Source organism: Erpetoichthys calabaricus, chromosome 15 (assembly GCF_900747795.2).
Source record: "Erpetoichthys calabaricus chromosome 15, fErpCal1.3, whole genome shotgun sequence".
Taxonomy (NCBI): Eukaryota; Metazoa; Chordata; class Cladistia; order Polypteriformes; family Polypteridae; genus Erpetoichthys; species Erpetoichthys calabaricus.
In genome coordinates, this window is record NC_041408.2 from 68,184,316 (window position 1) to 68,197,763 (window position 13,448).

Here is a 13,448-nt window from a genome sequence, read left to right on the forward strand (position 1 = left end):
ACCTCAATAAACATGCTATTCTTGATAAATTTCAGTCAGGTTTTAGAACAAATCACAGCACAGAAACTGCACTCGTTAAAGTAGTAAATGACTTGCGGGTAAATGCAGACAGAGGCCATTTATCTGTTCTCATCCTCTTAGATCTGAGTTCCGCATTTGACACCATTGATCATAATATTCTTAAGAATCGCCTTAGTCAATGGGTGGGCCTCTCTGGCAGTGTCTTAAATTGGTTTGAATCCTACCTGGCAGGGAGAAAATTCTTTGTTAGTTGTGGTAATTATAACTCAAAGACACATGATATTCTATATGGTGTTCCACAAGGCTCTATCCTGGGTCCACTGGTCTTCTCAATCTACATGCTTCCATTAGGTCAGATTATCTCAGGGCACAACGTGAGCTACCACAGCTATGCTGATGACACACAGCTGTATTTATCAATAGCACCTGATGACCCCAAATCTCTTGATTCGCTAACACAATGTCTAACTTGTATCTCAGAATGGATGAATAGTAACTTTCTCAAATTAAATAAAGAAAAAAAACGAAATCTTAGTGATTGGCAATAATGGATACAATGAGGCTATTAGAAATAAACTGGATGCATTAGGATTAAAAGTCAAATCGGAGGTAAAAAGCTTAGGGGTAACCGTTGATTGTAATCTGAATTTTAAATCGCATATTAATCAGATCACTAGGACAGCATTTTTTCACCTAAGAAACATAGCAAAAGTTAGACCTCTTATATCATCGAAAGATGCAGAGAAATTAGTTCATGCGTTTGTTTTCAGTCGGCTAGATTACTGTAACGCACTCCTCTCAGGACTACCCAAAAAAGACATCAATCGTTTGCAACTAGTGCAGAATGCAGCTGCTAGAATCCTTACCAGGAAAAGAAAATCCGAACACATTTCTCCAGTTTTGATGTCACTACACTGGTTACCTGTGTCATTCAGAATTGACTTTAAAATTCTGCTTATGGTTTATAAAGCTTTAAATAATCTCGCCCCGGCTTATATATCGGAATGTCTGACACCTTATATTCCAAATCGTAACCTCGGATCCTCAACTGAGTGTCTCCTTAGAATTCCAAGAGCAAAACTTAAAAGAAGTGGTGAGGCGGCCTTCTGCTGTTATGCACCTAAAATCTGGAATAGCCTGCCAGTAGGAATTCGCCAGGCTAATACAGTGGAGCACTTTAAAAAACTACTGAAAACACATTATTTTAACATGGCCTTCTCATAACTTCACTGTAATTTAATCCTGATACTCTGTATATCTAATTCATTATAATAACTATTCATTCAAAATCTGTACTAACCCCTACTCTCTCTTCTGTTTCCTTTTCCGGTGTCCTGTTGGTGGTGGCGTGCGCCACCACCATCTACCCAAAGCACCATGATGTTCCAACAATGATGGATGGATTAAAAGCCAGAAGTCTGTATGACCATCAGCATCAAGTGACTCCATGTGAACCCTAACTACAAAGAGGACTAATTCATTTATGTTAGGTAAAATGCCCAGAGGGGACTGGGCGGTCTCGTGGCCTGGAACCCCTACAGATTTTATTTTTTTCTCCAGCCTTCTGGAGTTTTTTTTTGTTTTTTCTGTCCACCCTGCCCATCGGACCTTACTCCTTTCTATGTTAATTAATGTTGTCTTATTTTAATTTCTTATTTTGTCTTTTATTTTTCTTCTCTCCATTATGTAAAGCACTTTGAGCTACTTTTTGTATGAAAATGTGCTATATAAATAAATGTTGTTGTTGTTGTTACTCTTTCCCATAACTTCATGCTGTGGCTCATCAATTTTATTCCCCTGTAGTTACTACAGTCCTGCACATCCCCCTTATTCTTAAATATCGGCACCAGTACACTTCTTCTCAACTCCTCAGGCATCTTGTCGCTTTCCAAGATTCCATTAAACAATCTGGTTAAAAACTCCACTGCCATTTCTCCTAAACACCTCCATGCTTCCATAGGTATGTCATCTGGACCAACAGCCTTTCCATTTTTCATCCTCTTCATAGCTGTCCTTAGTTCCTCCTTTCTAATCCATTGCACTTCCTGATTCACTATCGCCACATCATCCAACCTCTTCTCTCTCTCGTTCTCTTCATTCATCAGCCTCTCAAAGTACTCTTTCCATCTGCTCAACACACTTTCCTCACTTGTGAGTATGTTTCCATCTTTATCCTTTATCACCCTAACCTGCTGCACATCTCTACCAGCTCGGTCCCTCTGTCTAGCCAATCGGTACAGGTCCTTTTCCCCCTCCTTAGTGTCCAACCTCTTATACAACTCATCATACACCTTTTCTTTAGCCTTTGCCACCTCTCTCTTCACCTTGCGCCTTATCTCTTTGTATTCTTGTCTACTTTCAGCATCTCTCTGACTATCCCACTTCTTCTTTGCCATCCTCTTCCTCTGTATACTCTCCTGTATTTCCTTATTCCTCCAGCAGGTTTCGTTTTCCTCCTTCCTCTTTCCAGATGTCACGCCAAGCACCCTTCTTGCTGTCACCCTTACTACATCTGCTGTAGTTTCCCAGCTGTCTGGTAATTCTTCACTGCCGTCCAGTGCCTGTCTCACCTCCTTCCTAAACTCAACCTTGCAGTTTTCCTTTTTCAACTTCCACCATTTGATCCTTGGCTCTGTCCTCAATCTCTTCCTCTTCTTAATCTCCAACGTCATCCTACAGACAACCATCCTATGCTGCTTAACTACACTTTCCCCTGCCACCACTTTGCAGTCTTCAATCTCCTTCAGATTGACTCTTCTGCATAGGATGTACTCTACCTGTGTGCATCTTCCTCCACTCTTGTACGTAACCCTATGTTCCTCCCTCTTCTTAAAATACATATTCACCACAGCCATGTCCATCCTTTTGGCAACATCCACTATCCCCTGACATTCTCCATTCCTCTCCTTGACACCATACCTACCCATCACCTCCTCGTCTCCACTGTTCCCTTCACCAACAAGCCCATTGAAATCCATTCCAATCACCACTTTCTGTCCCTTGGGTACACTGTTCATCACTTCATCCAACTCACTCCAAAAATCTTCTTTCTCACCCACTGCACACCCAACTTGCGGTGCATATGCACTAACAACATTCATCATCACACCTCCAATTTCCAGATTCATAATCATTACTCTGCCTGACACTCTTTTCACCTCCAAAACACTCTGGACATGCTGTTCCTTCAGAATAACTCCTAACCATTTCTCCTCCCATCCACACCATGATAGAACAATTTGAATCGACCTCCAATCCACCTGGCCTTATTCTCCTTCCATTTAGTCTCTTGCACACACAATATATCAGCCTTCCTTCTCTCTATTATATCTGCCAACTCTCTCCCCTTACCAGCCATACTGCCAACATTCAAAGTTCCTACCCTCAGTTCCACTCTCTTTACTTTCCTCCTCTCATCCTGCCTCCGGACACATGTCCCCCTTCTTCTTCGGCCAACAGTAGCCCAATTTCCGCCAGCACCCTGTTGACTAACAGTATTGGTGGCGGTCGTTGGTTATTGGTTAACTCGGGGCTTGACCGATCCGGTATGGAAATTTGTATTGTTGTCCGCATATTGATTTGGCAAAATTTTACACCGGATGCCCCTCCTGACGTAACCCTCCCCATTTATCTGGGCTTGGGACCGGCACGAAGAAACACACTGGTTTGTGCATCCCCAGTGGCTGGGCTAAATAAATGAGCCTGATGGACTGAATGGCCTCCTCTGTTATGTCAAATTTCTTATGTTCTTATGAAATTTAGCAAAAGGTTCTGCAGTCTTATGGTGGAAACAGAGAAGCTAGGGAGGTGCTCCTATCCTACACCCATAAGACTTCTCAATCAGGACATGCCCCACAACATTTCTTGAGCATTACCTACGAACTGGTCTCATCTTATCATATTCCTTATCATATTTGGTTTTCTTTTTTTTAAGATTTGTACATAAAGATATATCATTCAATTAATGCATTTGCCTTGTATATTTCATCATATAATAAATTACACAATATTGTATCATTTTTGCCACTGTATGTTACACCTCGTATATTGTGTAGTTAGTTTTATATTTACAATTAAGTTGTTTCCATTTTGCCGTAATATATTTAAAACTTAAGTTGTCCTATTTTGTGTTACTTGCTTTTCTGTTTGTTTATATTTATCATCTTTTTACTCTGTTTTGCATAATTGGAGTAGCGAAACAGGTTCACATTTCTTTTCACCTATGTGGCTCAGAGGATCAGCTTCCAGGTTAAAGGAAGGTAAGCAATGCCAGCTCTGAGAGAGAGGTGGTGCTAACGCTGACACTGTTGTCTCTTTTTTCATCCACAGTGGTGAGAAGATACAGTTATGGAAATTGACTCTGCCACTTCCACCCAGAGTCATATAAAAGAGTGGATGCCCCAGAGAAAGGTGCCTCTTTTCTGCCACCAGAACGTAGCTGCCAAGGAAGACCTCCTCTGTCGAGGTGCTACCTTCAAAAGAAAAGTCACAAAGACTGATTTTTGTTTCTGTTTAATTGCCATTAGTGTCATCGAGCGTTCTCTTTGTTTAATATTACTTCTGTTAGAATTAAAAACTGGTTGACCCTGCCGTCACCCCCAACACTTCCTTAACGTCCACGAGTGTCCTTCTACCCGTCCACACTGTGTATTAGACAAATAAAAACATCTTGAATCCTGAATCTTGAAATGAACCAACAACTTCGTGGCTTAAAGTTCAACGTCCTGGCCACCACCGCACCATGCTCCCTAACTTAATAATCGTGATGATCTTTCTATAAGTGATAGTCTGGAAGTGATAAGGAGTAAACTGGCTTAACCTTAAGTGGACCACATCACTTTCAAACTACGGAAACAACTGTAAAGAACATTTTCCATCACAGTACGAATTGTAAATGTTGTGCTGTTTGGTTCTAATGACATGTTGCAAATAAATCTCACGACTAAATGGTACTGAATGTCAGCGCTAAGCATCGGCATCCCTTCCTGTTGATATGATGTGCAGGTAATCACACTTACCGCGTACTTTTTTTCTGTTCCAAAATCTGACGAAGCGGGTCAAATTAACATTGTTATAAGACCTCGATGAACGCAGATATAATGTGGGGGTTGACTAATTCGCCCATTGTTTTCCATTGCTTTGCAGCAACTTGAGGAAAACGCCAGGAGACGGCAGTAAACGTGGAGAAACAGCGCTCAGCATGCCTTCAATTAGAAAACCTGTGCTGGAGAACTAAAAAGGGCTGAAGGATGCGCCGGCTGTTGCCTAGGCGCTGGGACGTTTGACGTTTGATTCCCAGCACGTGATTGGTCATAGGTCGAAGCGCGTGCACGCGCTGGAGCTGCGGGTTCCGCGCACTACCTCTCCTCAGCATCGTTGAGAGAGATAAGAGAGGAGGAAAAAGAGCGAGAGCGTTTGTGCATCTGCTGCAAAATCCTCGTCGTTTCCAATGAATTATTTTCACATTCCGGCGTCCGCTAGCTGACAAACTGCACAGCCTATTTGTTGGGAGGAAAAAAATCAGAATAGCGTTACCAGCTGCGCGTGTATCTAAGGTAAATCACGCGCATTATGTGCTATTTACAAGGGGTGGGGGAGACGGGGACTTTTTCCCAGCTTTCTCTTTAGAATGTAATGGATTGATAGGGCGAGCTGCAGTGGTCTCGGTAGCTGTCTGTGGTGCTGAAATTGGAAATGGCTCTCGCTTCTACTTCTGGGAAATTGTCACCAGCTCGTTACAAATAATATTCCACGTTTAAAACGTTGAGGTTTGTTAATTGAAGGAATGGGCGTTTCGGAGCCGATCTTATATTCCCAGGTTTCAAAAAGGAGTCGATGGTAAACATATGTGCTAGTAGTACACATGCAGGCGGACGGACTAACTGACAGACAGGCACACGCGTGAATTTGCAGTCATTTCCTGCGATGTAGCTGTACGTAGTGCTTTTGACGTGTGAATTAACAAGATAAGTGTAAAGAACAAAGAATTTCTACACTGTTAGTTACCGGGAAAATGCAGAGACAGCATTTTAAGGTAAGGAGAAATAAAATTGGCAGTAATTGCAAAAACGTTACACTGCCGCTTTACAAGTTAGTGGAATTCATGGCTCGTTTTTAAAGACATTCCAGACCGTACTGTCGTTCCGCTGTTTTGCTCTGTTATGTGTTCAGTGCAGCGGAAGAATAAAGCTAATTCTCCACAAAATGTTCTTTGAACAACTGCAGATATTAAAAGTAACGGCTTATGATAACAGCCTCGTATAGTAATGTCACTAGTTTGTCCGTGTAGCGCGATCACACCGCACACTGCACACGCACACATGCTTAATGCCTCTTGCATTTAATGAAGTATCATCATCTGTTTCTTCGCTACGATTGTACTGCTTTTGTGAACTGAAGAGCATTTATTGTGTCTTCATAGCATATTCTTCTTCTTTCAGCAGCAATTGTGAAGATTAACCGCGGTTCAACGTGGGCCATGGCGCAGGGAAATAATTACGGGCAAAGCAGCAACGGAGTAGCGGATGAATCTCCAAACATGCTTGTCTACAGAAAGGTAAGGAAAAGATTTTCCTATTCGCTTGTTGTTTGCTTTTGTTTTGGAAGCAGTGCGTGAAGGCGACAGCGCAGCGGGCATTGGACGTAAAGGGTGTTGTTCAGGGTGTATGGAAACTACCTTGTGGGTAGCTGACTTCTATCTATCTATCTATCTATCTATCTATCTATCTATCTATCTATCTATCTATCTATCTATCTATCTATCTATCTATCTATCTATCTATCTATCTATCTATCTATCTATCTATCACTTTTTGTAGCAAAGTCACGATTAGCTGTAAGTTCCAGACGCCCTTCATTGACCATGCCACCTATCCTCCTAAGTTATTCCGATACGCATAACATTCATAGTCACTTTGTACATTTCCAGACAAGAATTGTACTTAAGAACTCCCCTGTTCGTCCACTTATTAGAGAAAGTACGCTCGAAACTGTTTGTCGCAATATATGGAATGACCTCCCGCTGCTTCAGTGCAAATTATTGACTCTTTCAATCCGAGCAAAAAATATTCGACACTAGGTGACTAATGTACAGACAACTGCTGTCTCTTTTTAAATCATTTTATAGGTTGTAAAAAATGGAAAGCGATGAATGAAACATTCTTTTAAGGTCTCGTCTTAATAATTTAACTTACAACCTTTGAGAAGTACAGCTTTCGAAAACTGAAGAAGAGTCGTGCACTCTCTTGCGTTCAATTACGAAAGAGAAATTAAGGCATAACTCATTGCCTTTAAGTTATTGGAAAAAATATATACAGTATATGAGATAGGAAAGTTAGAGTCTATCTATCTATCTATCTATCTATCTATCTATCTATCTATCTATCTATCTATCTATCTATCTATCTATCTATATTAATTCTGACCAAGTTAATTGGAGTCATCCGTTTATTAAAGTATGCTGCTCAAGGCTGCATTATTGTTCATTTCATTTTTAGTCAATACATTACATTTCAGCAGTTTAAATGAATGGGTGAGTTGACACAGGTATTTACAGCAAAAACAGTTAAATGAAGCCATTCATCTGCTCATTTTAAATGCTATTTCTGCTCCCTGTACTCTAAAGTTTGGGGCTAATGCTATATTAAAAAGTCATGTCTGTTTCATGGGTTGAGCTGATTGCTGTTTAATTACCTAATTAAATGAAGGCAAAATATCAACATGCGGTTAGTAAATATCAAAAATATCAACACATGCAAATATCCCTCCATCCATGCAATATTTTTCCAAACCACTTCATCCAGGGTTGTGAAGAAGCAGGAGCTTAACTCACCCAGCAAGTACGGGGCGTAAGGATAGGAACAATCCCTGGACAGGGCTGCAGTCCATCGCTGGTAGTTATGAAAACCAAAATTCTTTAATTTCATGCTGTCAGAATAGCTACTAGCTAAACAAACAAGCCTGAGGAACTGAATGGTCTCCTCTCGTTTATCAGATTTCTTTTGCTCTCGTATTCAAACTTTTTTTCTGTGAGTTTTCTCCCACATCTCTGAAGCATTCAGGGTACTTTAATCAGCAAGTCCAGCGTGGCTCAGTGTGCATGTGTGTGCAAATGTGAGAGGGCACTGCCATGCACTGGTGCCATTTCTTGGGCTTTTTCCTGCCTTGAGCTCAGTGCTGTTTGGGTAGGCTTTGGCCTTCCCTGACCCTGAACTTGATCAGGTTTAATATTTGAATAGTAATATGCAAGTCCTGAGCCTTTTTCAAGTGATTCTATTAAACAGATATTGAAGAAGTTATTATTATTTTTTTTTTGCATTTTATTGATTTTATTAAATTCAAATAACATTCCATACAAGCAAGTCAAGTTTAACAAATCTAAGTTCGAAACAAATCAGCCCCCACCTGAAGAAGTTACTTTTATCTGCAGATTGGAGTACAAGTGGCCTTTCCAACAGGGTGGCGCAGTGGTAGTGCTGCTGCCTTGCAGTAAGGAGGCCAGGGATCACTCTCTGGATCGTCTCTGTGTGGGGTCTGCATGCTCGTCTTGTGTCTGTGTGGGTTTCTTCTGGGTGCTGCGGTTTCCTCCAACAGTCCAAAGACACGCAGGTTAAGTGAACTGGTGATACTAAATTGGCCGTAGTGTGTGTGTGTTTGCCCTGTGATGGACTGGCACCCTGTCCAGGTTTTGTTCCTGCCTTGTGCCCCATGCTCGCTGGGATTGGCGACCCTGTTCAGGACAAAGCGGGTTAGAAAGAAAAATATCTGCTATTTTAACACTTTATTGAATGGAATAGATTCCCCTACTCTACAGTCGTGAAAGTTTTAGCCATATATGTAATTTATTTACATTAAAACTGGAATTAGTATTTTTAAAGTTTGTATTTAGTATTTCAACTATTTTTAGGCAAACATTTAAACCGCCATATGTTATGATTGTAATGAGTGTGCTGAAATTACATTCATTATTTAAATGTATTGCCATTGAATACAATAAAATTAACATGATGAGTCTAGAGGAAAAATATAATCTTCGGAAATCGAGTAAAATCACCTCTTATGGCTCTGGAGACCTTCTTAATTATTAATAATTGATAATGAAGATCCCAGCAAACCTAACATAATGTCCTGGTTCATTTAATCACAGTATGTGAAACGTATTAATACATGCAGTGAAGTGAGGTCAGCTCATTTCAATATGTGGAAAATAATGAAACAGATCAGATATTCAAAAATACAAAAAAGACCCTAAAACAGAAGTACGGTGCCGTTCAGTATCAAAAAATAAGAAGGCATAGGGCAAACTCTCTGTATACACCAGTCAAAATGTTAATGCATTACACGTGTAGGTGACTCCTAAACCTGCTTGATGCTGTGCAGGGTTACAGGGCAGCAGTCCGTCATAGCCATAGGGTGCAATGCAGGAATGTTCCTTGGACAGGGCAGCAGTCCGTCGCAGGGTAAACACACAAACACACACACACGTGGGCCAATTCAGCGACGCCAGTCCACCTAACCTGCATGTCCTTGAACTGTTGAAACAGAGAGAGCGTGCCAACTCCATGCAGGGAGGACCCAGGATGAACACCAGTGTTCTCCTTACTGTGCCAAAATAAAATAACTTCAAAAAAATGGATTTCACAATCATTTATATATCTTTCACATATGTTTCAGCCACAGCTTCCATCCAGCCATCCATTATCCAACCTGCTATATCCTAACTACAGGGTCACGGGGGTCTGCTGGAGCCAATGCCAGCCAACACAGGGTGTAAGGCAGGAAACAAACCCCGGGCAGGGCACCAGCCCACCGCAGGGCACTCACACAAACACACCCACCATGCACTAGGGACAAGTTAGAATCGCCAATGTACCTAACCTGCATGTGTCTTTGGACTGTGGGAGGAAACCCACGCAGACACGGGGAGAACATGCTAATTCCATGTAGTGAACCCGGGTCTCCTAACTGCGAGGCAGCAGCGCTACCCACTGCACCACCATGCCGCCCCAACCACAACTTGCTAAAGTTAAAAAAATAAATGAAAAGGTGGCAGGGAAAATGTACCTGGGTGTCAACATTGCTTTTTATTTTACCTGTCACATGCCCTTAAATTACTGTCTTGTGCAAAGCTGCTGTGTTTTGTAGTCTAATATATGCCAAATGTGAGCAATACTGTCAGCAATTAATAGCGGTTTAACTTAGCTGAGGGGTTATATTTTGGAAAAGTAAAACCTTGAAAAAAATGACCAAAACTGAACCGTTTACACTGTTACATATTAGCCCTTTGTAAGTGAAGTAAAACTGTATAAGTGTGCCTGTGTGTATTTACGTGAATCATCTTCTGTCTTTGTGTATTAAGTCTTCAGGGAAGACGGTGTGTGCGTGAATGTACAAATCTGTGGAATGTACCCCTCAGCATAACAGATCTAAATATTTAATGATGTGACCAATTCATTAAAAGGACATTGTTTTTTTTTTATGCATTTAAGCAAATCACTGCGCAGAGATGATTTCTGTGGTGCTCCCCCGTGCTGCCAGGACAGGCTGCAGGCTCCCTGGATAAGGCCGCTCCCAAACCGTTGTGTTCTATTCTGTTCTGTGTTTTATGTTAGGTCAGTGGTTCTCAAACTGTGGGGCGGAACCCCCTAGGGGGGCACGAAGTAACAAAAAGGGGGGCGCGAAGATATGAAAAAAAAGAAAACAAGAATCGAAAATATGAAAAATACATCTATTGAAACCAAAACAAATTAACTTAAACTACATTCTGATACTAGAAAAATAAATATAGAGTTAGATAAATGTCGATAGAAGTTAAGTAGGTATAATAAAATATGCATCTATGATATATCATTAATTAGAAAAGAACAAATTGGTATTAGTGGGCTCCTTTCAAAAAAACGTTAGGGGGGTGCGATTAAAACTGTTATAAAAACTCAGGTCGCAAATACTTAAAGGTTGAGAAACGCTGTGTTAGGTTGTGTTTTGCTACTTGCACTTGTAAGGCACGTTCCATAATCAGCAGCAGTGGCCTGACACTTCCTACCAGCAGCTTATATTAGAGAGAAGACGTTATTTGCTGATTGTTATTATTAGAGGAGGTGGCATTTAGTCAACTTCTACATAAACCCACCTGGAGGGAGCCTGTCAGCTTTTTTCTCTTTATTTTATTATTGTGATGCAGAAAATCACCATCTGAAAGAAAATATTTGGGAAGAAATAATAGGCTCTCTGGGGTCTTTTGTGTGCAAAGCTCCTTGGGTCTTAACATTCCAATCTAACCTGAAGATCAGCCGTCTTCAGTGCATTTTGGAAAATGTCATTGTGGAAGTGAATGTGTGACATTTAATGTTCACATCTACATTGCTGTCGCACCTGACGACTTAACTGTACTGTCTGTGTTGACTCCTGTGTGTGTTCGGCTCACAGCCTGAGTCACCTTGTGATCCGGTTGTGTTGTGTGAGGCTTTGTGACAGTCGCCACAATGGAGGCAGCTGTGTAGAGTAAACAATGGAGGAGAGAGACGGAAGCCAACTTTCAGTTTTATTCTGCGACTCAGCATCATCAAGTACTGTATATATTGCTATTTTGTGTCAAAGAATGAAAAAGTAAAGCACAAATACAGTTTGTAATTTAAAAAATGTTAGCATTTAATAAAATCTAAGTGTTAAGTACAAAAAGAGGGTACCAAAGTGTCTCGTAATAAAGTGGCAGACACTGTGTCACACTGAAGTCTGATTTTTGCTTGGTTTGGTTCTGAATCATCGCACGACCCTGACCTTTAACTAATGGGTTTGACCGTGGACGGATGAATAATTCATAATACATTTATAGAGCTGATACTTCATCCAAAGTGACTTACAGGTCACAAAAGCATCAGATGAGGTGGCTCGGGCATCTGATCAGGATGCCTCCTGGACGCCTCCCTGGTGAGGTGTTCCAGGCACGTCCAACCGGGAGGAGGCCCCGGGGAAGACCCAGGACACGCTGGAGGGACTATGTCTCCCGGCTGGCCTGGGAATGCCTCGGGATTCTCCCGGAAGAGCTAGAAGAAGTGGCTGGGGAGAGGGAAGTCTGGGCATCTCTGCTCAAGCTGCTGCCCCCGCGACCCAACCTCGGATAAGCGGAAGAGAATGGATGGATGGATGGATTTGCTGATAAGTGAGTCAGTAAGGACAATAACGGTGGAGACGGGTCCAGCTTTAAGGTCCATTCTGCACACCAATAGGCTCCACAGTCTAGGACAGGATTTTGTATTAGTCAAGCCATTAATGAATCCATTTTTTTAAACACATATTTTTAGTGAAAGCTCCAAAGAAATTCTTGACAGCAGAGCTGGTTCTAGGCTTTTTGCTGCCCTAGGTGAAGTTGTAAATGGCACCCCACCACCCCCATTGCTTTGAGAAGAATCATCACTACCAGACCTGTACATTCAGATCTGGAGACAGGACTGGGGACAGCAAAGTGTTTAGAACTTTTAAGTCACAACTTGAGAATGTCCAGTTAGAGCAACGTCTGTTTACAGGACTGTCTCAGAAAAATACGCTCTTTAGGGTGCCAGTTCAGAAAACTAGTAGTTTCTATTTATTGCATTTAACATTTCTCTAAACAAAATTAAAAGGCTTATAAGTTATGATAAGTGCTTTAGCATGCTCAGAGTGAATCTCACAAATGGTGGTGAGCAACAGAGGCCGATGTTTGTTAAGGTTTTAAACCATATTTTATTGTACGTTCATTTGGGATACGATCACAGATTGGGTTTAATCAGCTTTTAGCAATTCACTCAAGAGCTACAGTCTGTGGCCATTTTTAGTCAGTCAGTCAGTCATCGTCCAACCCGCTATATCCTAACACAAGGTCACGGGGGTCTGCTGGAGCCAATACCAGCCAGCACAGGATGCAAGGCAGGAACAAATCCCGGGAAGGGCACCAGCCCACCGCAGGGCACACACACACACCCCAAGTACACACTAGGGATAATTTAGGATCACCAATACACCTAACCTGCATGTCCTTGGACTGTGGGAGGAAACCCACACAGACACGGGGAGAACATGCAAATTCGACGCCGGGAGGACCCGGAAAGCAAACCCAGGTGTCCTTACTGTGAGGCAGCAGCACTACCACTGCGCTACCGTGCCACCCATTTGTTGCCGTTTTGATTTTTTAATTTTATTTAGTGTATGTCTCTTCTGTGCAACAGTTTGAAGATTATTATTATTGGCATTATCATGGTTGTTGTTGTTCGTGTTACTGTTGGACTGTGTAGGCCGGCAGACTTTAAGACCGAACATCGCTAGTGTGCGAAAATAATATAAAACAATATAATCAGAGATTCACTTTGAGTCCGAGTGTTCATAGGTCTGTATTGTTTAAAAAGAGTTGCATCGCCCAAGACCGTTTGTGGCTAACAGATTGTCCTGTGCTTAGT

General features: G+C 41.6%; 1 protein-coding gene across 7 annotated transcripts in view; it reads left to right on the forward strand.

Moving 5' to 3' along the window:
- The first annotated feature begins 5,339 nt into the window (after positions 1-5,339).
- The window catches only part of LOC114665927 (regulator of G-protein signaling 7), a 541,984-nt gene continuing 533,875 nt past the window's right edge, over positions 5,340-13,448 (forward strand). For 2 of the 7 annotated variants that reach the window (XM_051919311.1, XM_028820591.2), the window contains exons 1-2: positions 5,341-5,576; positions 6,462-6,577. In XM_051919311.1, the coding sequence (XP_051775271.1) occupies positions 6,500-6,577 (78 nt within the window). In that variant the 5' untranslated portion in view covers positions 5,341-5,576; positions 6,462-6,499. Of the gene's footprint in view, positions 5,577-5,664; positions 6,056-6,461; positions 6,578-13,448 lie in introns of those variants that run through there. The other 5 variants (XM_028820592.2, XM_051919314.1, XM_051919312.1 and 2 more) reach the window with 4 other exon arrangements.